The 23806-nt window shown below is 39.8% G+C and overlaps 1 protein-coding gene across 3 annotated transcripts in view; it reads left to right on the forward strand.

Annotated features, from left to right (window-relative positions):
• adamtsl7 (ADAMTS-like 7) overlaps positions 1-23806 on the forward strand; it is a 149650-nt gene that overhangs the window by 114234 nt on the left and 11610 nt on the right. For all 3 annotated transcript variants that reach the window (XM_034185762.1, XM_034185772.1, XM_034185766.1), the window contains 9 exons: positions 2225-2429; positions 10211-10386; positions 10517-10613; positions 11317-11502; positions 12147-12276; positions 13846-14050; positions 14822-14995; positions 23092-23265; positions 23418-23597. In XM_034185762.1, the coding sequence (XP_034041653.1) occupies positions 2225-2429; positions 10211-10386; positions 10517-10613; positions 11317-11502; positions 12147-12276; positions 13846-14050; positions 14822-14995; positions 23092-23265; positions 23418-23597 (1527 nt within the window). The remainder of the gene's footprint in view (positions 1-2224; positions 2430-10210; positions 10387-10516; positions 10614-11316; positions 11503-12146; positions 12277-13845; positions 14051-14821; positions 14996-23091; positions 23266-23417; positions 23598-23806) is intronic.

A 23806-nucleotide genomic window follows, 5' to 3' on the forward strand; every position in this document is an offset into this window, starting at 1 on the left:
CACAAGCCTAATTATAAGATGACCCCCCCCATCAGTCTGAATATTATTTTAGGAAAAAGATGTTCTGTGGACCAAATGTTCTTTTTATATTTATAATGTAAATTGTTTTATTTAAAAATAAAGCTAATTAAAGCATTTTTATGGGCCTCTTTTCTTTTTCAAACACATACTGACACGCTTGCTGTTCAGTCTCTTGGAAGTGTCACATGAAGCTTTTCTGACTGTTGGCATTTTGTCTAAGATGGCCTTTTTGTGCTTAACATCTTGTAACATAAAACTTTGTCACTCCACTATTTCATGGATACTTGAGAGTTGTTTGTTGACTCTGCTACATCCATTTCCATAAACTTAAGTTTGGATCACAATGATGGGCTTATAGTGTTTGGTGGAAAAGCCATGTCATGGAGGTGCAGAATGCTTTATCTGAGCTTTTTCATAAAAAAGGTGTTGTACATAGGTTTTGTTTCTGTGACAACACAAAGGCATTAACCGCAAGCTTACGTCCTGTACAGTGATTTAAAGTACAACACTCACTAGCATCATTGAGACTTTGCCCAAGTACTTCCGCAGAAAGTTAGATGGGAATCATGGCTCCAACACGAGAGATGTCAATTGAAACAAAGGAGAGGATTATCAAACTCTTAAAAGAGGGTAAATCATCACGCAATGTTGCAAAATATGTTGGTTGTTCACAGTCAGCTGTGTCTAAACTCTGGACCAAATACAAACAACATGGGAAGGTTGTTAAAGGCAAACATACTGGTAGACCAAGGAAGACATCAAAGCGTCAAGACAGAAAACTTAAAGCAATATGTCTCAAAAATTGAAAATGCACAACAAAACAAATTAGGAACGAATGGGAGGAAACTGGAGTCAATGTCTGTGACCGAACTGTAAGAAACTGCCTAAAGGAAATGGGATTTACATACAGAAAAGCTAAACGAAAGCCATCATTAACACCTAAACAGAAAAAAACAAGGTTACAATGGGCTAAGGGAAAGCAATCGTGGACTGTGGATGACTGGATGAAAGTCATATTCAGTGATGAATCTCGACTCTGCATTGGGCAAGGTGATGATGCTGGAACTTTTGTTTGGTGCCGTTCCAGTGAGATTTATAAAGATGACTGCCTGAAGAGAACATGTAAATTTCCACAGTCATTGATGATATGGGGCTGCATGTCAGGTAAACACACTGGGGAGATGGCTGTCATTACATCATCAATCAATGCACAAGTTTACGTTGATATTTTGGACTTTGGTGGAAGTTGAAGAAAATGGTCTCTGACAAGGCTCCAACCTGCAAAGCTGATCTGGCAACAGCAATCAGAGAGTGCAAGCTGTTATAAAAGCCAGAGGTGGTGCAACAAAATACTAGTGATGTGTTGGAGCGTTCTTTTGTTTTTCATGATTCCATAATTTTTTTCCTCAGAATTGAGTTATTCCATATTTTTTTCCCTCTGCTTAGTCTAAAAAAGTAACCGTTACTGACTGCCACAATTTTTTTTCCTGATTTCTTATAGTGTTTCTTAAAGCCAGAAAGTTGCCATTTGAAATGACTTTTAGTTTTGTGTCATGTCTGTGATCTGCTTTTTTTCTACAAAATTAAACAACTGAATGAACATCCTCCGAGGCCGGTGATTCCATAATTTTTGCCAGGGGTTGTTTTGAAAACCAAACAATGCTGCTTACTGATGTAAATGATTTAATGTTTCCCACCAACTGATGTTAGTCTGTAGCTGAGCCTACAGTAGCCCTATAGATACAGCTTTGGCTCCCACAGCAAGTTGCTTTTATTGCTAGTTTGACTGGTTTTATGGACTCCTGATGTTAACTGCTCTATTTTTTACCATGCCAACATTTTTGTATGTTGGTGCGGCCAATGTGACACACAAAACTCCCACCCCAGAGAATTCAGAGGAAAGTTCTGGGGATCAGTTCAAAGTAAAAAAAATGCTTTGTAGAAAGAAATAACGTGTGTGCGTGTGTGTGTGTGTGTGTGTGTCTGTCTGTTTGTCTGTGTGTGTGTGTGTGGTTGACTTGCTGGTTAAATATGGATTCTTTGGGCTAATTACCTATTTATTTGACCAGAGTATTCCACCCACTGGACATGTCCAATAAATGTGAAACAGCTATTTAACGAGCACTTTTAAAGCACCCACACACACAAATGTTTTATAGCTGCACCTCCTCATTTGGCCTCCGTGTTCCTCTCTCCCTGCCAGAGTCTTGGTTGCGATGACTACCTCGGATCGGGAAAGGTGGTGGACAGGTGTGGTGTGTGTGGAGGTGATAACACCACCTGCAAGCTTGTCTCTGGTGTGTTCAAACACAGCTTGTCCAAGATCGGCTACCACAAGATAGTGGAGATCCCAGAGGGCGCCACCAAGATCAACATCACAGAGATGGTGAAGAGTCGCAACTATTTAGGTGAGAATATAACCTGACAAAGTGTCCCACACCAGTAGGTGACACTGAGATTTCACAGCGTGTTTGCTAATGAGCGTCTGTTTGTGCTTTGAGGTGTTAAATGTTACTGCTATTGCTTAAAGGCCTTAAACACAGAGCCATGCACCCACAACTGGTCCCAGTGCCCTAGACTCAACAATCGTAGTGTCCTATGATCACAACAGTCCTGGTCTGAATGATTGGCACACCTGTGTTTTGAGCACAGGAATTAAAGTATGTTTAGAAATGAATGCAAATGAACCATTTTTGTTTAATATCTAGCTAAAATGTCCAAAATTATTGAACACTAACAAAATGCTTTAATACAGTATGTAAATAACAAAATAGACACAAAGTGTAGACTAAACACAGTCGCTGCAGCCCACTGATGGATTTACAGGAAATAATCTTTAGACAGCAGTTGATGGCAGAGGTGGGACGAAGTCGCCATCAAGTAACTCTCAAGTCATGAATCTGCAAGTCCCAAGTCAAGTCTCAAGTCATAATGACCCCCAGTTGTTTGCAAGCTAACTTGAGACTTGTTGTGGGACTTGCAGATTGATGACTTGAGAATGACATGACAGTGACTTTGTCCCACCTCTGGTTGATGGTTGGAAACGTGAACATTTTCAAATCACGATTGTCTTTTGACAAGTTTATGATTTCATTGCTTACCCCGTCTATCACAGTTATATTGTATCATAGGTTAAATCCATGATACCAATGAAAAAGCCCATAACATTGTAGAACAGCGTATTAAATTAAAAATGCGCCGTTTGATCCACTGAAGCATTTATTGTCATAGGTCCAGCTGTGTGGCTTTCAAGCAGCAGCTGCTTGTAAAATTAATTAGACTGTCTGATTAAAAGGCAGAGGGGGCAGCGGGGCAGATGCCTTTATGGATTTTGAGTGTTGCCGCTCATTTTTCATTTCAGCTTCTGGTGAAACTCACTCCAGTTATCATCAGTGTCTTTACAGCGGCACAGCACAGTAGTGGGTGACTGTTGGAATGTTAGATGTGGTTTATTGAGAGCCGTGGCCCGGGTCAGCAGCAGGACTGGAGGAAAGAAGGGAATGACTCCAGTTTCCCCTCTGGGAAGTGCAAAAACATGCATTCATTAGTGGATCTCAACTCTCAAGCTGCAGCAAGAATTTGTAAGAGAGAAAAAAGTAAAGTATTGCCTGCTTTTTCTGACCTCTGCATTTAAACAATTTGGTCCTTAAAATAAATTGAATGGTAACATGTCTGATGTGGTCATGTTCCTGTTTTGAAAAGCAGCTTGCGTGTGTCATAAGGGGAAGTTGATACCTGGACAAAGAGCCCTTTCACTCTTCTGCAGCATGTAAACTAATATTGACACTTGTGTGTCCATGCAACCTCATCTGCATAAAATACAGCAGTAAACATCAGTGGAGGGAGCAAACAGTTTGAAGCAAAATTCTACTCAAAGATTTTATGTTATCACAACTATGAATAAGAACAAATTACTACAAAGTCCAGCGTGGAACAGTCTGAGCCAACTGCATTTGACCCATCAAAAAGCAAAGCCATCGATGGACGCCACCGTCCAGCCATTATGAAGCAGTGCACAGTGCAACTTAAGTCTTATTGTTAGTTTCCACCAGAAGTAGTTGTGGTTTTCACACTCAGCACCCACATCTGCTAAATCACGAGCACTCATGCACCCGCGCGTGCCCAAGGCCATGTTCCATCTGAAAATGGCATGTGGTGCCCCGTGTGTCTGACTGTCAGACTCCATGAGTCTGACAGTCAGACATTTGCACAGTAGACCAGCAAAAACCTGGTCTCAAGTATAGAGCAGTGTATCTGTGGTGTCTGATGAGTTTAACACTGGTCAGCATGGTGGTCAAGTTGTTAGTGCACTTGCTGTCAAAACAGAAGGTTCCTGGTTCAAGAACACCCATTCTCTGTGTAATCTGGCATTGAGTCAGAAAGGGCATTCAGTGTGAAATCAGAATGCAGACCATATCAGATCTGCTGTTGTGACTCCAAGCAAAAAAGGAGAAGTCAAAAGGACTTACTAATGTGCACAACAGACCTTATTGTTCCTATATTGACAGCCACATTTAACCATGTATTAAAATTTGGATTAATGCCTCCATCTTGGGATGAAGCAACTATCTCACTGATACCAAAGGAGGGAAAAGATAGAACTGAATGTGCCAGCTACTGGCCCATAAGCGTGCTCAATCAAGATTATAAACTATTTACACATATAATTGCCAAAAGACTAGAAAATATCTTACCTCAAATTATAAGTTTAGATCAGACTGGCTTTATTAAAAAGAGACAGACACAAGATAACATTCGCCGAACGCTACATATAATTGATCATGTAGCTAGAAAGCAGGATAAAATGTTGATGTTGAGCCTTGATGCCGAAAAGGCATTCGATCGGGTTAATTGGGAATTTTTTTATAAAGTCTTAGAAAAATTTCAATTCCACCAGTCATTTATAAAAATAATACAAACACTATATAAATATCCAGAAGCAAGAATTAAATTAAATGGAGCCCTTTCCAAATCATTTAATCTGGAGAGAGGAAATAGACAGGGCTGCCATTTTGCCATTTTTATTGAAGCTTTGAGTCAGGGTATCAGCCAAAACACTAATATAACTGGGGTGCACATGTGTGGCCAAGAACACAAGATTTCGTTATTTGCAGATGACGTGTTGATTTATTTGACAAACCCTGACACATCTCTTCCTAGCCTTCTTTCCTACTTAGACACTTTTAGTTCAGTATCTGGGTATAAATTGAATATTTCTAAAACGCAAATACTGAGTTTCAATTATAAACCATCTCAAATACTGACTTCCAAGATTCAAACAAATTGGAATTTGGAGCATATAGAATATCTTGGAGTAAACATTCCAAAAGATTTATATAAACTGTATGAAATTAATCTAACTCCTTTGTGTCAGAAGATTAAAAGTGATATAAAAAGATGGGATCTGCTACCAATATTCAATTCTGAATCAAGAGTGGATGCAGTCAAAATGAACATTTTACCCAGGATGTTGTTTTTATTTCAGTCACTCCCAATTCCAATTAGTGATGAGCAGTTCAATAAATGGGATAAATTAATCTCCAAGTTTATTTGGTAGGGGAAAAGGCCAAGATTGAGATTGAAGACCCTTCAATTGGTCAAAGGGAGGGGAGGCCTTCCCTTGCCATGTTTCAAGGATTATTATATGTCAGCCCAATTTAGAACATTGGTGTGTTGGTGCAACACAGATTATGAAGCCAGGTGGAAGCAAGTAGAAACTAAAATTTCAGAGAAATTTCCAATTCAAGCCATACTGGGAGATAAAAGACTTGTCAAACAACAAATTCAACAAAATAATCAGTGGATTAACTTACCACTGAAATTATGGTTGCATTTCATTAAAAAATATAATCTTTATGAACAAGTCAGAATATTACGGTGGGCTCCCAATGATTTAGACTTTGCACCAAATACAATGGATAAGACGTATGAGGCCTGGGCAAGGCGGGGCCTAACTTCATTTTGTACATACTTCTTGAAAGAAACTATGGGGGACTTTCAATCATTACAAAGACAATTCGAATTGATGAACAAGGATTTCTTTCGATTTTTACAAATTCGTCACCATATCATGGGCTTTTTACCAAAAGACAGCAATGTATTTGAAATACCAATTTTAAGGATATTTATCAAAGCATATCAAGGTGATTCTGGCCTTAAATTGATATCAAGAATTTACAAGGATTTTCAGGACATCAAAAACTTAAACACAGAATACATTAAACAAAAATGGGAAATGGAGTCCAATTCAATCATGTCTAATGAAAGCTGGTTAAAATATACTACCTTCCAGTGGAAGATCACAGATTCAAATTCCTGGAGAAGTTTTGGCTGGAAATGTCTTAGCAGATATTTTATTACACCTGCTCAAAGTTCTCATTATTCAGGTCAGTCCGATTGCTGGAGGAACTGTGGGACTCAAACAGCAAACCACTTTCATTTGTTTTGGTCATGCCCCTTGATACAAAATTTTTGGATTAATGTTCAGTCTGAACTGAGTACAATGTTAAATTTACCATCATACTTAAACTGGGATGAGTTATTGTTTGGCTTTTTGAACTCTGTGGACACCAATGCTAATGTGAAACGCCTATTTGGAATTTTAAGTTTAGCAGCACGTAAATCTATCACTAAAAAGTGGCTAAAGCCTGATTCCCCAACAACTGATGATTGGCACAACCTGGTCTATTCAATTTTTATAATGGAAAGAATTACAATGTCTAACAGACTTGAGGGAGATAAATTTGAAAAAATATGGGCTAAATGGAAGGTTTATATTGTGCTACGAAGGCCCGAGTTTGTTTGATTATGTAACTTGTAATTTTTGTATATGGAAGATACTTAAGGACAATACTGTTTTTTGTGTAAAATTATTTGAAAATTTCTAAAAAATAAAAATATAAAAAAAAACTAATGTGCACAACAGTCACTGGCACCGAGTCGAGTTAGTATCAGATTCCGCATAAACTAGAAGGCTACATTTGCTCATGATCACTCAACTTTGATGCTGATCACTATTTGATCCTGGTCATTCCTGATTGTTGATCTTGAAGTCATAATCTGGAAATTAGTTTTTCCCTAGAGCCCCTTTACACATAGTGTGAATTTGGTCAAATTGTGCATTAAGTGCGCATGAAGCAGGAATCGTATGCAAAACGTGTAAAATCGTAGCTGCATCCAACGCCTCATACACCTGTTGCTACAATTATTTGTACACACCAGCGGCTGAAAGACAGTGTGTGCGCTATACAAACCCACTGAACACTCTCGCAGCAGGTGTCGGCCAAATTCCTGGTGACACGCACAAACATCTAACACCGCTTGCATGGCACTTAGAATATGTGTGGCCAGTCGCACTCTTGGCACGATAACAGTCTGCAGACAATCCCTGTCGGGCTGGATGTGAAATTTGCCTAAGTCCTCCACGAGTGTGGCTTTGCAAACACACACAGTTGGTGTGTGCGCTAAATTGACAGGGGGTGTGGCCGCCAACAGAAGCAGCTGTGAGGAGCTGTGGATTTGGACGTCACAGCTGGACAACACGTACTGTGTTTGGACGGACATGGACTAACAACTGCCCACTGTGACGCGCGTGTCTGCTTGCTGTCCTCACAGTGGACATAAATAAAAACATATATCGCTGTGGCAACAGGCTGCAGTGAGCGAGTGCGCGCATGGCATGCACATTGACGGGCTGCTCCCAGGTTGAAATGGGCCATCAGATCATAACATGCAGCGGGCGATCTGACTGTCATGTCACCCACGTGAGCTCTGTTCCATATGACGTGGTGTCAGTCCTGCGGTGCGCCATCCACAAAACGCGCATGTCGGGCAGGACATACGCGTGGGGCCAGCTGGACATGGCACCAGCAGATGTGGACATGATCAGAATGCCCTGCTTCTCATTCATGTCATTTCATGACTGTGCGTCTGTGACCATGGGTCATCTACAGAGGAACAGACGGATCATACTTGATAAGAGGGATTCAATGAAATGCTGTGTTTTTTATGGTATGTAGTTTTATTTTATTTTTTAAATATGTCCATCTCTTTGTTGATTTCAGGCATTTTCCCGCACTGTTTATAGGCCAGCGATGGTAGCTCAGTGGTAAAGTTTTGGGTTGGCAATCAGTAAAGTGCAGGTACGAATCTCATGGGTGGCACTTATTTTTTTCCACAGCAGTGGCGTGATGTGGTTCCACACGTACCAGCTGGTTTTATTTTTTATTTATTACACAGCAGCGGCACGATGTGGTTCCACACGTACCAGCTTTTTTTAAAAATTTGTTCCACAACAGCAGCGTGATGTGGTGCACCTTGTCCCATGGACAACCCAGTCTCACGGCAAGTCATGATTCAGCAGCACAAAATATACATTAATCTATTGGTTCGTGATATTGTGATGAAAAGCGCCTCATTTTCATCACGGCAGCATGAATTCATTCTAATTCATTCCGTGATGGCTGCACGAAATTAAAAGTGAAGCGGGGGGGTGGGGGGGGGGGGTGGGGTCGGGGTGGTTATGGTTAGGGTTGGGGGAAGGAGTAGGGTTAGGTTATGGTTAAGGTTAGGGTTGGGGTAGGAGTAGGATTAGTAATAGTGAGTTAAAAAAAAGCCCTGTCACGAAAAAAAAAAAAAACATGAGACTGGGCTGCCCATGGAACACAGTGTGAGCAGCTGCAGCTCGAAAGACACTGTCGCGTGCACGAACCATCACACCGAGATCATGCACGCCTGCCTGTCAGCGCAATGTTTTCGTGGTGGGCTCGTATGAGCTGTTTCACCGTGAGTCGCCCTGAGTTGTACTTATTCTCACTGTGTGTGAAGGCAAAAGGTCTTATCAGATCAGATCATAGGGTTTTCAAATTACTCAGCTACAGATACTCAGCTACTGTACCAAAAATATCCCAAGGTACTTTAAATCACTTAGTTACAGTTACAGTATGTTGTTTCCTAGTTACTTCTGCTTAAGTACTTTACTACTCAGCTGGATTATGATATTACAGTTATTTGTTATTTCTCTAGTTACCCTAAATAATACCACATTACCTTTGAAAATGGATTTGACTGCCAGTTTTACCCCTTGATCCAGATCTGCATCAAATCAAAATCTTCCAGACTTAGTCTTTTTTTTAACTAGTTTGGGTGGTCCTGCAACTTGTATTCTGAAGTAACATGTTGAGAAGTAGGGGTGTGTAACATACAGTAGACAAAAATCACAGTTCAGTGTGTTTTCAGCACAGTAGAGTGGAAACAAGAAACAGCCTTCGGTCTATGTTCTTTAAGCTAATGTGGGACTGAATAGTCTTCCCAGATTGTTACAAAATGTTTTTTTTTTCTTACATGATTTCTTGTGAAATACATGTTTCAAAACTAAATGTGGCATACACTCGTGTGAAAATGCAGTAATCAGCTCTTCATTGGCTCAAGGTATTCCTCTGTGTTAGTTGTCATTGAAATGGGTTAATGTCTGTTTTTTTTTATTTATTTATTTATTTTTATGATGTTCTGTTAAATACCCAGTATTTGACCAAATGGATGTTTGTAGCATTGAAACGATCCATGGAGTGGAAATAATGGGCCTTAAAATCATTGCTAATCGGACGCTTATGTTTTCCCAGGCTGCATTCATTTTTTTTTTATATATAATTAGGCTTAATCGCAGGTTGTAACAGTTTTCCATCAGGCATTTGATCTCACTTGGGTAGTAAACTAAGAGATGACATGAGGGTACGAGTAATGTACTACATCCTTCTACTGCTGTGATCTTTCTTCAGTCGGCTTCTGTTCTTCACTATGCCTCTCTAATGTGCTTTTAGCTGCCCAAACACTCTTTTACAAGCCTGTGTAATGTTACATTTGTTATGCTTGTCCAGCGACTCCTCGTACTTAATCCATGGAATCGATGGAAAACATCTTGCGGGATTTTTGTTACAGGATTTTACATGGAAGATTTGCCAACACAAACATTTTGTCACATTAATAAAAAAATAACATTACATTGAAAACACACGAGAGCAATTAGTTCAATACTTTTTTGAGCACCGAACCTTCCAAGTTTTTTTTTAACTAGTTTTTCTTATGCCCAGTGATTCTCCAGTAATTTAGTTTGAAGACTTTGTGGCAATATTTTCCATCTCAGCTCAGTGCCATGAGTGTGATTGTGCAGTTATTTTTTTCTCTCTTCCAGCTCTGCGAAGCCGGTCAGGGCGATCCATCATTAATGGAAACTGGGCTATTGACCGGCCGGGGAAATACGAGGGAGGGGGAACCATGTTCGTCTACCGCCGACCCAACGAAATCAGCAGCACGGCCGGGGAGTCCTTTCTGGCTGAGGGACCCACAAATGAGATTCTGGATGTTTATGTGAGTAAAATACCTACATTACTATTTGATGATATTTCATTTTATTGTTTGTACATGTAGATATCCTAAAATGATTTCCAACTGTTCCTTTGTGGGTCAGATGGACTGAACCTTATTTATTTTCTCTCAGATGATCTACCAGCAGCCAAACCCCGGAGTTCACTACGAGTACATTCTCCCTTCTGAGGAACCAGTCAGTCCTCCAAACACAGACCACAGACCAGAAGGTAAATAAGTAATTCTCTCCATTTGTGCAGTCATACATCCAACCACATTTTTATTGTCTACGCCAACACGATGTTTGTTGTCACCAGGATCACTGAAAAAACAAAACAAGAAAACAATAGCTGATTTTCATGGAACTTGGTGGAGGGTTGGGGCATGTGGCAGGAAAGACCACATTAAATGTTGGTCCTGCTCTGGGATATTTTTAACCTTTCTTTAACCAGGTTTGTCCCTTTGGGATCGAGATCTCTTTTGCAAGGGAGACCTGGACAATTATAAAGTTTCCAGTTTACTAAATCTGCATGTCTTTAAATGTGGGAGGAAACTGGAGCACATCCATCGCAAATACGGGGAGAACATGCAAACTCCACACAGAAAGGCCACAGGTGGGAATTGAACCCATGACCTTCTGGCTGTGAGGCAACAGTGCTAACCACTAAGCCACCATTCTGCCAATTTCATCACCATTTAAAGATAGGGGTTTGTTCATTGCTGTCGTTAGTTTCTTATACAACAACGCATGACCCTTGATACAACTACTACCGCTACTGATATATACATATAAATTTAATTTGTTTTCTGAGGGTTTTTTGAGTGGCTTACATGTGGGATCGTGTATGTTACCTCTCAGTGGCTCTTATGTTCTGTATCGGCTTATCAACCAGTGACTCTTAGTGATCAGTTTGAGCTGTTGTCATTTTGTAGGAAATGCTGTGAATGGGCAGGATGGCCACAACCATCACAGCAACACTCACCAGGAAGGTGGAGGTGGCAGGTACCCTCCTAGTTTCCCTGACAACCAGGTACCAGTGAGACAGCCGCCCAAACGCGCAAGAGAATACAACTGGAAACTAGGTGGTGCAACAGAGTGTAGTGCCTCTTGTGGGAAAGGTGAGGAAATTAAATTTGTAACGAGACATTCTGAGCAAACCACTGAATAGACGACACAAAACATTTGATTATTGATCACTGCAGACTTTGACCAGAGTGCTTGTTTGTTATTATACTCCTGGCAAACAAAAAATTTGAGAGGGTGTGTGTGTGCGTATGCTGTATGTTCACATGTTGAATTTCAATTAAACTTCATATGGTAGTTGTATAAGATATGAAAATGTACATGAAGTCAAATTGTGTCCCTTGACATCGGCTGCCGTGCCTTTTGGTCCTGCTCTGGGATGTTTTTCCACCATGCTATGGTGAGATTCACAGCCATGATGACTGTATGTTAACATCTGGCCACATTAGGAAAAAAATGAACCTAGGTGACCATTTTTCTTGGTATGCTGTTGTACCATTAACATTCCAACAATTACACAGCATGTTGCAAGTATGACTTTACTGTTGTTTTCAGTATATGGTGGATTTTTGTGAATTTGCTTTTGTTCATTTCTTCCTGAACTAAATATTACAAAAGGGATTTCAGAGACGAGTACAGTCCTCAAGATGCTTGACAGTTAATAATGTTTTCATATAATTCAGGTTGTAAAATGTGGCCTTTTTCTCAAAAGTAAAAATATGCTTTGTGTATTTCCCAGGTTTCAGGCACTCAGTCTTTCACTGTGTCCACCGGCTGAGCCACACTCAGGTATCAGAGACTTTGTGTGACAGCAGTAGCAGGCCAAGTCCGCAGGAAGAGCCGTGCAACTTGCAGCCCTGCCCCGCCTTGTAAGAGATCCTACTCTGATGAAAATGATCATTTAAAACCTTCCAGTTAAAATTGACCAGCATGACGGTTACATCAATGAAGTGCACAAAAAGCTTCATTACTCGCTGATGTTTAAAAGGAAACATCCCAGTTTGATTTACAGCATGAACCACTGCAACTCAAACATGAATTATCTGTAGCAATGATAATGAGCCATTTAAAGTTACATTGAAATGACTAATATACTTTTAAAATTCTTAAATTGTGTTTTTTCTTGAAATGCAGGGCCATAAATGTTTAAGAATACTGGGGCACGCAGAGGGTGTATTTCATATCTCTGTCTATTTATCTATATATGTATATATATATATATATATATAGAGAGAGAGAGAGAGAGAGAGAGAGAGAGAGAGAGAGAGAGAGAGAGTATTGCGTCCATTGGCATTTCACACATTTTAATATGTTTATGCCATTTCAAATATTGCATAAGTAATCGACCCCTTTAGTATAACACACATAAATAATCCATTTTATTGCCAGTTTTCTTCAGACAAGTCAGGAGATGGATACATGAACATTTCCAAGTCACTGAATATGTCTTGAACTTTATTTACATCAGTTGTGAAGAAATACAACAGTATAGCACTCTATTTTATTTTGTTTATTTTATTAATTTCATTTATATAGCGCCAAATCACAACAAAGTTGCCTCAAGGCACTTCACACAAAAAGGTATAACCTTACTAACCCCGAGATCAAGCACACAGGCGACAGTGGTAAGGAAAAACTCCCTCTGATGATTTGAGGAAGAAACCTTAAGCAGATCAGACTCAAAGGGGTGACCCTTAGCTTGGGCCATTCTACCAACACAATTGTATCACACAGGTGTATCACTCTATGGTAAATCTGTGTGGAGTAGACAGTTCTCAAAAACTGACTGACTGTGCGAGAAGAGAAGAGTGAGGAAAGCCACCAAGACACCCAGACAACCCAGAAGAAGGCATCTGTGGCTGTGATTGAAGAAATTGTGCACAGTGCATGTTTTGCATTTTGTATCCCCACATATGCAGCTTCATGATGAAGTAGGACAGAGGAGGATTTTCTTAAAAAGAAGACCTGAAAATTCTACTACAATTTGCCAGAAGGTACATCTGAGATGCAAGCATAGATCTGATATTTTAGTGAAAGAAAATCCTCCTCTGGTCCACTCCACTATGAAGAATAAATAAGTCCCTTCGGCTGCTCCCTTGTTTTTCACTCAGGATCACCACAGCAGATCCATGGTGGATCTGCATGTTGATTTGGCACCAGTTTTACACCGGATGCCCTTCCTGATGCAACTCCACATTACATGGAGAAGTAGGCAGTGGTGGGATTTGAACCAAGAACCTTTTGCACTGAAACCAAGCACACTAACCGCTTGGCCACCACCCCGGGTGCTATGAAGCTATGAAAACTTACACAACTTCCTAGTCCCTTAACATGTTGCATCCTGGCTGCCGGTGCCATTCCAAATATCAAATAACATCTTTGTTTAGCTGTTAGGACGACTTCTGTCTAACAGAGCCTTGTGATTTTCTTCTGACCAGCTGGGATATTGGAGAGTGGTCGGAATGCACCAAAACCTGTGGTCTGGGCATGCAGCACCGTCAGGTCTTGTGTCGCCAGGTTTACGCCAACCGCACCCTCAACGTCCACACAAGTCACTGCCAGCACCTGGAGCGTCCCGAAACTGCCAGCACCTGCCAGCTGAAGATCTGCAGTGAGTGGCAGATCCGCTCCGAGTGGACTGCTGTGAGTTTGTCGGTGCAGGGCCGTCACACTGTGCAGAGCATTGCTCGTCTGAAACATTAACCTGCACATGTTATTGAGACAGTTATCACCCGTTTGTCTGTTAGACACAGCACAGTTACATTAAACATATAATCCAGTAAAGCTACTAATTACAGTACCTGATTTAAAAAAATCTAATCTGTAATTTAATGGAGGTATCACAAAAGTCACTGAACATAATTTGATTACGTACCATAATTTTTCCAATTCACATAAAGGCAAGAGGAAAAAATATAATTTAATGTTTAAGAGAGAAAATTAAGTAATATATTATGATGTGTTTATGATTTCTTTCTTAAAGACACAATTTCCATTTTTGGGGACATGAGTGGGAAATTTATGGAGAAAATTATTAAAAAGTAACAAAATACAGCATCTCGCTGTGTTGATAAAAGAAAAAGACACAGAATTTTGTAACGTTTCTGGATGTTGTTAAATTATAAATAAAATTAAATCAATAGGAGATATTCAATCCTTAATTAAAAATAATCCACATATGGTTAAAAATCTAATCATTTCTTCATACATAATCTGGCAGAGGAAATTAACCACTTTTACCACCATCCATGCTCTGGTTAGTTGGGTATGTGCAGTGTCGGTGTCATCAGATATTTTAAATCAATAGCACAAAACAGTTGACAAAAGAACTTCAGAATTGGTTCAAATAAAAGTTGTACAGAAAAATTAACACTCATAAAGTACAGCAATAACAGGTTGCCTGTGTTCGCTCAGTGCTCTGTGCCATGTGGGCTGGGTCAGAGGTCACGGGAGGTCCGCTGTGTGAGCAACGTGGGCGACTTTGTTCCTGATGAAGAGTGTAACATGAATCTGCGGCCAAACGACATAGAGAACTGTGACATGGGAGCCTGCGCCAAGAGCTGGTTCTACACCGAGTGGGGCGACACGGTAAGTCTTACGGCTGGCGTTTAATACTGCTTCTGTTGGACATGAAGAACAGAATTATGGGTAATCAAACTGCATGGAGGCTGTTTGATGCTGTGAACTTGCCACAGCACATCTTGTGTGCTGCATGACGGGTTCCAAGTGTGCAAATATTATAACGGACAAATAGATGTTTCCATTTCGATGGAACAGGGCAGAAGCAGGTCATTGCACATAGGCCCCACCCCCAAGATACATCACCTTAGTGTCTATGGTGTCTATTTTTTTTATGACAGATGGGAAAATTCTTTTTAAAAACTCACAAAGCAATGTGTTGTAGTCGATTAGAAGTGCATTTTCAGCATTTTACACCCTCGCTTTTGACCTTCATGTTACAAAGATCGACTTATTACTTGAAAAAATGGCGGAAATTGTAATAATCTAAATTTTACTGTTCATTTTGTATGATGTTGAAAGAGTAATATTGCATGCATAAAACATAATATTGCATTGTCAGGGTTAGGGTTAGGATTGTCAGAGGCAGTGGTCAGAACCAGTGAAGAATGATCCAGATACATAGTTAGTAAGGGTGCAATTTAGAAATAGAAATTGGGGGGGACAAAGTGTGAGGCCTGCAGGGCCGAAGCCCATAGGCCGGGGGTCTGGGGGCCACTTTAGGCCCCTAGAAGCCAACGGTTTCTAGATAAGCTCAGATGCATTCTGAGCATCCAGAACAGTAATTTTAATGTTTTGAGAAGACAAAGTGGACACCATTTGACTTATGCAATTTGAAACTGTGGATATAAGTACTTTATTCTGAGAATAGCCAGCATTGATTTTATTAACATCCTGGTGTAAATAAGGTATCACCACATGTGTAGAACTCAAAAAGAATGATAGGTTGAGTTCTTATTAAAAAAAACAACTACAATGTGGTAAAATGTATTCATAAATATGAAAGAACAGGCTCTTAATAATTATTAACTATCGCATACTGTATTTTTTTTTCCACAAGATTTGTTTTTCCATAAGTTTAAAAAAACAACAGATCATACGTTTAGGATAAATTACTTATCATGAATTTAATTTTCGAAGTGGCACTAATGACAACACTCATACTGAACATAATTTCGCTTGCATAGACTGATTTTGGAGCTCAAGTAATAATTGCAGATGGGCTTTCTGAGGTCCCAGATAGCTTTTCTGATTTCCTTTTCTAACTTTCAGAATTTAGTAAATTAGCATATGGTCCATTGATACTTATGTGTAGACACTAGTCCCTAGAGGCAGCTATTTTTGGTTTCAAATCTGGGCAAATGCAGTCCCAGAAAATTCTGAATGTGACAAACAAGAAACAGGTGTTGTAAACAAGTCAGTGCTGCTAAAAATACAAACTTGCAGAAACAATACTATTCTGACATGGTTTTGCACATAAGACTGACATAGCATGTTTCAAGTACACACATATATGTCAGAAGGTGGGGGGGACATACCATATTCTGTCCCCCCTGGTTGAAAAGGTGGGGGGGACATGTCCCCCCTATCCCCCACAAATTGCACCCATGATAGTTAGGGGAATAAATCAAGTTCTTTTGTTCCAAGCATGAATATAATGATCGCTCACTTCTCAGCAGCTCAAGCATGCAGAGGGTTGTATAACTGTAAGCGAAATGTCCTAACTTGCACCAAATTATGTGCTTGTGAAGGATTATGTGCAGAGCAGATGAACATATGACACATTTTGTTGCTTTAACATGTATAACTTGTTAAAGGCTTAACATTTTTATTTTAAGAGATAAATGGACATTGCATGTGTGTTTCTTCAGCAGTTTGTGAAAACACCAAGCTGCAGATTCTGATAAATCTATACTTACATAATATTCCTACCTTTCAAAACTGCCATTTGCTGAATAGTTAGATGTAGCTCTTTTTGTGAGTTTAAAGCTGTTCAAATATGATTTGTCTGTTTGTCTGATGAATAGCCAGTTGATGACTGTCATACAAGTAGAATCATGCATATGCAGATGTATACAGTAGTGTTCTGAATAATAGTAGTGCTATGTGACTAAAAAGATTCATCCAGGTTTTGAGTATATTTCTTATTGTTACATGGGAAACAAGGTACCAGAAGATTCAGTAGATTCTCACAAATCCAACAAGACCAAGCATTCATGATATGCACACTCTTAAGGCTATGAAATTGGGCTATTAGTAAAATCTGCTGTTGACGCTACAAACTCAAAACTATTATGTTCAAACTGCTTTTTTAGCAATCCTGTGAATCACTAAACTAGTATTTAGGTGTATAAGCACAGTTTTTCATGATTTCTTCATGATGACATATCCAAACTGATCCATGATACCTGGTATGCGATATATAGGCCCACCACCGTAGTAGGAGAAACATGCCCATATCATGATGCTTGCACCACCATGCTTCACTGTCTTCACTGTGAACTGTGGCTTGAATTCAGAGTTTGGGGGTCTTCTCACAAACTGTCTATGGCCCTTGGACCCAAAAGGAACAATTTTACTCTCATCAGTCCACAAAATATTCCTCCATTTCTCTTTAGGCCAGTTGATGTGTTCTTTGGCAAACTGTAACCTCTTCTGCACGTCTTTTATTTAACAGAGGGACTTTGCGGGGGATTCTTGCAAATAAATTAGCTTCACACAGGCGTCTCCAGCGGTACACAGGGCATTCTCGGCGGCAGCAGAACACCGCCGTTCTCACACGCATCTTAACCTGCGATTGTAAAGGATCGAACTGGGTATTAACCCCCGTTGCCTGACGTGTGCTGGATGCTACGGCGTCAAAACGCCACTTTATTCTGCGGATTTAGCAGCGTTTTATCCGCGTATTTGCGGCTAGTATGGCGCTCAAAACGCCGGCGAAATGCTCCGCCCCTTTCCACCGTGACAACAGCCGGAACTACCGCGAACTTCGGTCTACGTACTACCCGCCGACAAAACCGTCTATGTGTAACCTGGGCTTAACTGTCACAGCACTTACAGGTAACTCCAGACTGTCTTTGATCATCCTGGAGCTGATCAATGGGTGAGCCTTTGAAATTCTGGTTATTATTCTATTCATTTTGATGGTTGTTTTCCATTTTCTTCCACACGTCTCTGGTTTTTTTTGTTCATTTTAAAGCATTGGAGATCATTGTAGATGAACAGCCTATAATTTTTTGTACCCGCGTATAAGTTTTCCCCTCTCCAATCAACTTTTTAATCAAACTACGCTGTTCTTCTGGACCATGTCTTGAACGTCCCATTTTCCTCAGGCTTTCAAAGAGAAAAGCATGTTCAACAGGTGCTGGCTTCATCCTTAAATAGGGGAAGCCTGATTCAGACCTGTTTGTTCCACAGAATTGACGAACTCACTGACCGAATGCCACACTACTATTATTGTGAACACCCCCTTTTCTACTTTTTTTACTAATAGCCCAATTTCATAGCCTTAAGAGTGTGCATATCATGAATGCTTGGTCTTGTTGGATTTGTGAGAATCTACTAAATCTTCTGGTACCTTGTTTCCCATGTGACAATAAGAAATATACTCAAAACCTGGATTAATCTTTTTAGTCACATAGCACTACTATTTTTCAGAACACTACTGTACGTGAAATGACTTGATAACACCAAACATTTACATACATTGACATGATAATCCTAATTAGTTATGTTTATCACCACACAGATGATGAGCCTATTCTATTCCAACATATTATTATTTGCAGTAACACCTTTTTATTACTTCTTTTATGAAGAGTACTTAGGATACAAAATAGACAGAAAATGTAAATTTTGGTTATTGACGCCATTGTACATGAATTGTATAATGGCCACATTGCATAAAATCTGTTCAGTTTTTACTGTTACTAGGACCTATGTTATTTGGACACCATAGCAATTAGTGAGAAATGTTGACTTTTTCAAGTTAAAGATGTGTGATTTGCAAATAAAGTGCATTTATCATCTGTATGTATTTACATTGGTTTTTTTTTGGCAGTCATTTTGAAATTCACATGCCATGCCCACTTAATTTGCATATTTCATTGGTGTCCATCCCTTAATTATATTAATTATAACCTAAAGATTGAGTGGGAGAAGTTTTATGCTTTCTTAAAAATGTGAACAATTGGCCCATTTGTGGCACCTGTACTATACTGGTATCTGGCCTAGTGTTTGTTAAGTCTGCCTTTCAGCACATCTAGTTATGGGACTTCTATGACCTTGGTTGGCTGCAGTTTTTAAATATATCAGCTGGTACAGTCCTCAGGAATGCATCCACCCTAATCTAGCCGAAATTCCACAAAATAAAAATACTTAAAATATACTGGAATTTGTACTTTAGAAAATATGTTAAAATAGTGAAGTGTGTGTGTGTGTGTGTGTGTGTGTGTGTGTGTGTGTGTGTGTGTGTGTGTGTGTATATACACATACATCTTCAACCACTTATCCAGGATGTGGTCACGGGGACAACGGCTCCAGCGAAGTACACGAAATCTTTCAAAAAGCAATAGTTAGTAGGCTTCTTTAGTCATAGTATTTCATAGTCATCGAGAAGCCATCATTTCTCGAGAATGCATAAAGTTTTGACTCATTGGGTTTAATGTTGAGAAATGTTGGTTTCTCAATAAACAAAAGATGGAGAACCGCATCCTACTTTTTCTGGGTCAGGCTCAAAAGTTCTCAGTCACCCCTAGTGCAATAATATGCATATGTTGCGGACATGAATGAGCGAAGCTCATCAGCATCTCACCATGTTATTTAGGTCCTTCAGACTTTTTCAGTAAAGTGGTTCTTGGGAGTATGAGCATGACTAAAACCTTTCAGCTTCTGAAGGAGCTCTGCCCCCCATACCCCCCCCCCACCACCTTTTTAAGCATTTTTCTTTTTTTTTTTCTTTTTTTTTTTGCTTTTCAGCTGACCCCCCAATTACAGTGCTCTTAACCCCCTGCCACTTTTAGCATTTTTTAAAATGTAGATGTAAATTCATATTCAAATTTTTCAGCTAGTTGACAGTAGGGCTGTACAATATGGCCAAATTATTGTATCTCAATATTGTCATATAAATTGTCATGTATATGTCTCTTATATACATGCTGTCCATATTCTTGAGCTGCTTAGGTGGGTAGGGAGAGTTCCCATGGGATAAAAAAGCTTTTCAACCTACCATCCCTGGTTCTCAAGACCAGGCACCTAAGTGGCTCTACTCTGTATTTTTAAAAAGATATTTAGGTGTACCTTAGTAAACACTAGTAGAGTTCCACCTTAGATTTGGAATGTATAATAGAAGATATACTTTACTGAATTTTCATATCAATATGATATACGATATGACTATGATTTGACACAAAGTGCAGCAACAGTGAAAATTAAACATTCTTAAACAAAACAGGAATAATACCACACTTATTTTGCACTCATCATAAGGTTAGGATACTGTGCTCTCCAAAAGTATTGGAACACTTGGAATTTCACACATTTTAATTTGTTTATGCCATTTTAAATACAAGAAATACAAAAAAATAAAGAATAAAAATTTCTAAAATTATCTTCCTCAAATTCAAACTGAAAGCAAATCTCTAAAACTTGATAAAACCTGTAAATAATAATCAGTTTTATTGCCAGTTTTCTTCAGATAAGTCAGGGGATGGAAACATGAACATTTCCAAGTCACTGAATATGTCTTGGATTTTATTTACATCAGTTATGAGGAAATACAAAAGTTTCTTTCACCAAAGCATCAAATCTAGGCTTTCATCTCAAATGTACTTTCTGTCAAATTGAAGCTGAACTTTCAGGTCTTCTTCTTAAGAAAATCCTCCTCGACACCACTTCATCAGGAAGCTGGATTTTATATTTTTATTCATTTATATCAAGTTGTAGAGATTTGCTTTCAGTTTGAGTTAAGGAAGATAATTTTAGAAAAAAAAAGTATTTGAAATGGAATAAACAAATTAAAATGTGTGAAATACCAAGTGTTCCAGTACTTTTGAGGGCAATTGAGAAACAATGCGGAGGAGCATCTTACATCTAATAGTGCAGCAGATAAGAGAATATTTAGAGTGGAATCCTGCACATGGTAATACAAACATAACATTCTGCACAAATAATCCATAGACATGAATTCTTTTGAAAAAAACTGATTGGCCACTTGAATTTTCAATAGGTAGCCACGTAGGGGTCAATTGAAGAATTACAGAGGGGTCAAAATTAAAAGATGCTCCAATCATATACAAAACTACACCACATTATTATCACTTTACCGAGGCGTTGCTAGGCCGGTATCGTAGATTTACGTAGACGCTACCTGGCTATACCCACCCGCTGTGCGTAAAACAAATGACGTCATAGCACGCAGCCCAAGAACTGTCTGCAGAGGAAAAAAAACTGTCCGCAGAGGAAAAGATAAAAAGGCAAGAAGTGTGTGTTGGTCCCAATATGGATATTCCAGATGATTTTCTCATGGATAGTACAACAATGAACAGCAGCCAAAGCAGCCAGCTTGATGAGGACGCACTGCCGAATTTGGAGAGCAGCGCGTGCCAGCCGACACGACAAAAGTTAAAGTGAGCCAACTTTTTATGTACGCATTACGTGTTATGTATCTCAGTAAGTGATAATAATGCAAATAATATGCTGTTGTCGTGCGGTATGCATTTTCTGAGTCCCTCCGTCCATGCCGTCGCCCAAAATGACAGATATTCGCCCAAGTTAGACGAGAGGGAATATCTATATTTGGGCGACTGGGCATGAATGTCGGGCCTCTGAAAATGCATACCACGCTCCAAAAGCATGTTATTGTATTATTGTTTGCCTGATCATAAAGATTCCAAAAAAAGGTATAGTTTGGACAATCTGCGACTGAATGTTATGGAGTTATGACGTAATAGCAGCAAGAATGGTGACAAAAGTCAGTTTCAGTTTGTACAGGGGTCAAAAGTTAAAGTTGCTCCATTAATTTTGCTCCATCTGTATTTGTGCTGAATTTGATGCTTGTATTACCATTTGAAGGATTGTTTCAGTTATCTGCTGCACTAATAAGCCAACAGAGCATGAACCAGCTGCTGTCTGTTAGCTTAAACATCTGTATATAAGGCAACCCGTATTAAAGGAGAAATGCTGCTTTTAACAACCTGGATCTCATTTCTGGCATAAAATATGGTCGTTTACTCACCAATATAAGTTTGGTGTGAATAGAAGTCCATAGTTTAAATGACGTGTTCAGTTCAGATCTGAGGCAAACATTTTTCTTCTTCTACTAAGGTGGATTAGAACATTTTGTGGTACACAGCACAAACTACTGGACAGGAGGAACCTAGCAGTCAGTGTGACTCACTGATTTCAAAATGCAGCTCTTTCAACCAGACGTGTGGTGCCGTGGCATGTCAATCATCTGTGTCCAATCAGATTTCAGGGGAGTCCAGTTAAACCCCGGCCTCCGTTCTAGCTCCACCCATGCCAGGAAGTGTTCAACATTTGACATTTTCTGTTTCACTGTTATTGAAAATTTGGCACTTCCTGTTTGAGTGTGAGCTTGCCACTGAGTTCCTGTGAGATTCCTATCTCACTATCTAACTATCTCAAACTGACACACAGATATTTGCCTTAAGAGATTTATGGTATAGATTTAAATTGATGAGTTAAACAGGAATATGTCAGTATGATTATGAAGTGTAACTTCTGTAAGCTTTTCAAACTGAAGCTGCTTCAAAGTAAAGACATATTCAATCAGTGACTCATAAACCTGAAAACTGAAGAATGCAGGAAGTCCTTTCAGTCACTCGTACAAGCCACGAACAAATCTGTTAGTACATCTGATTCTTAGTTTAAGCCCATTGCCCAGTGGGTACTATGGAATCTGAGGGTGTTGTCAGACCAAATCAGTCAGAAAATGTGAGAAATGGAACCTAAAAACATCAAATGTCTACTTTTTGGCAGGGCTGATGAAATTCTTGGAGTTACAACCAACCCCAGCGATCTCCACCCTAGAACATGCCCGTGGCTCTGGTTCTTATAAAAAATGACTGAACCTATGCACTGATTTGTTAATTGTAAAGAAATCACACAAGTATTTGCAGTCAGTTTATTTCTTCTGTCCTCTGCAGTGCTCTGCTGAATGTGGAATGGGTGTCCGGAGCCGTGGCGTCCTCTGCCTGACCAATCACATCAGCAGCCTTCCTCTGGAGGGGTGTGGTACCGAGAGGCCTGCGGATTTCGAGGTCTGCAACAACGGCCCGTGTGAGAATCGCATCGAGTGGTTCACAGGTCCCTGGAGCCAGGTACCAGAACAACCAGAGGTCACGCTGGGATTAAGAAGCAGCCAACTGCCATATGTTAATTACTAGGAATTTGTGTCGGCTTCGCATGGATTTTGTTTTGGTATTTTTACATTTCATCTTATTATATGGTCTGTGCTGCTCTTATGTCTTAGTGCTCAGCTGAGTGTGGTGCCGGCAGCCAGCAGAGGGCAGTGGTGTGTCTGATGAAGTCAGAAGAGGGTTATACCATCATGCCGCCGTATGAATGCTCATCTTTGGAGCGGCCTCTTGGCCAGCAGAGCTGCTACCTGAAGGTCTGTGGGGCCAAGTGGTACCACACTGAGTGGAGCGCTGTGAGTACAACTACGAAACTTATCCCGTTTGCTGTTGTGATGCCCTTACGCAAGGCACGTACTTCCCTAATCCTTCAAATTATAGAAGACAGTCTGTACTGTTAAATCAGTTACCTTTAACTTCAATGTGCTGTGATTGACAGCCACAGTAAAATGTCAGTGTCCAAATGTAAATGTACATTTGGACACTCAAGACCAGGCACCTAAGT

The sequence above is a fragment of the Thalassophryne amazonica genome, chromosome 2 (genome assembly GCF_902500255.1).
Source record: "Thalassophryne amazonica chromosome 2, fThaAma1.1, whole genome shotgun sequence".
Classification (NCBI taxonomy): domain Eukaryota; kingdom Metazoa; phylum Chordata; class Actinopteri; order Batrachoidiformes; family Batrachoididae; genus Thalassophryne; species Thalassophryne amazonica.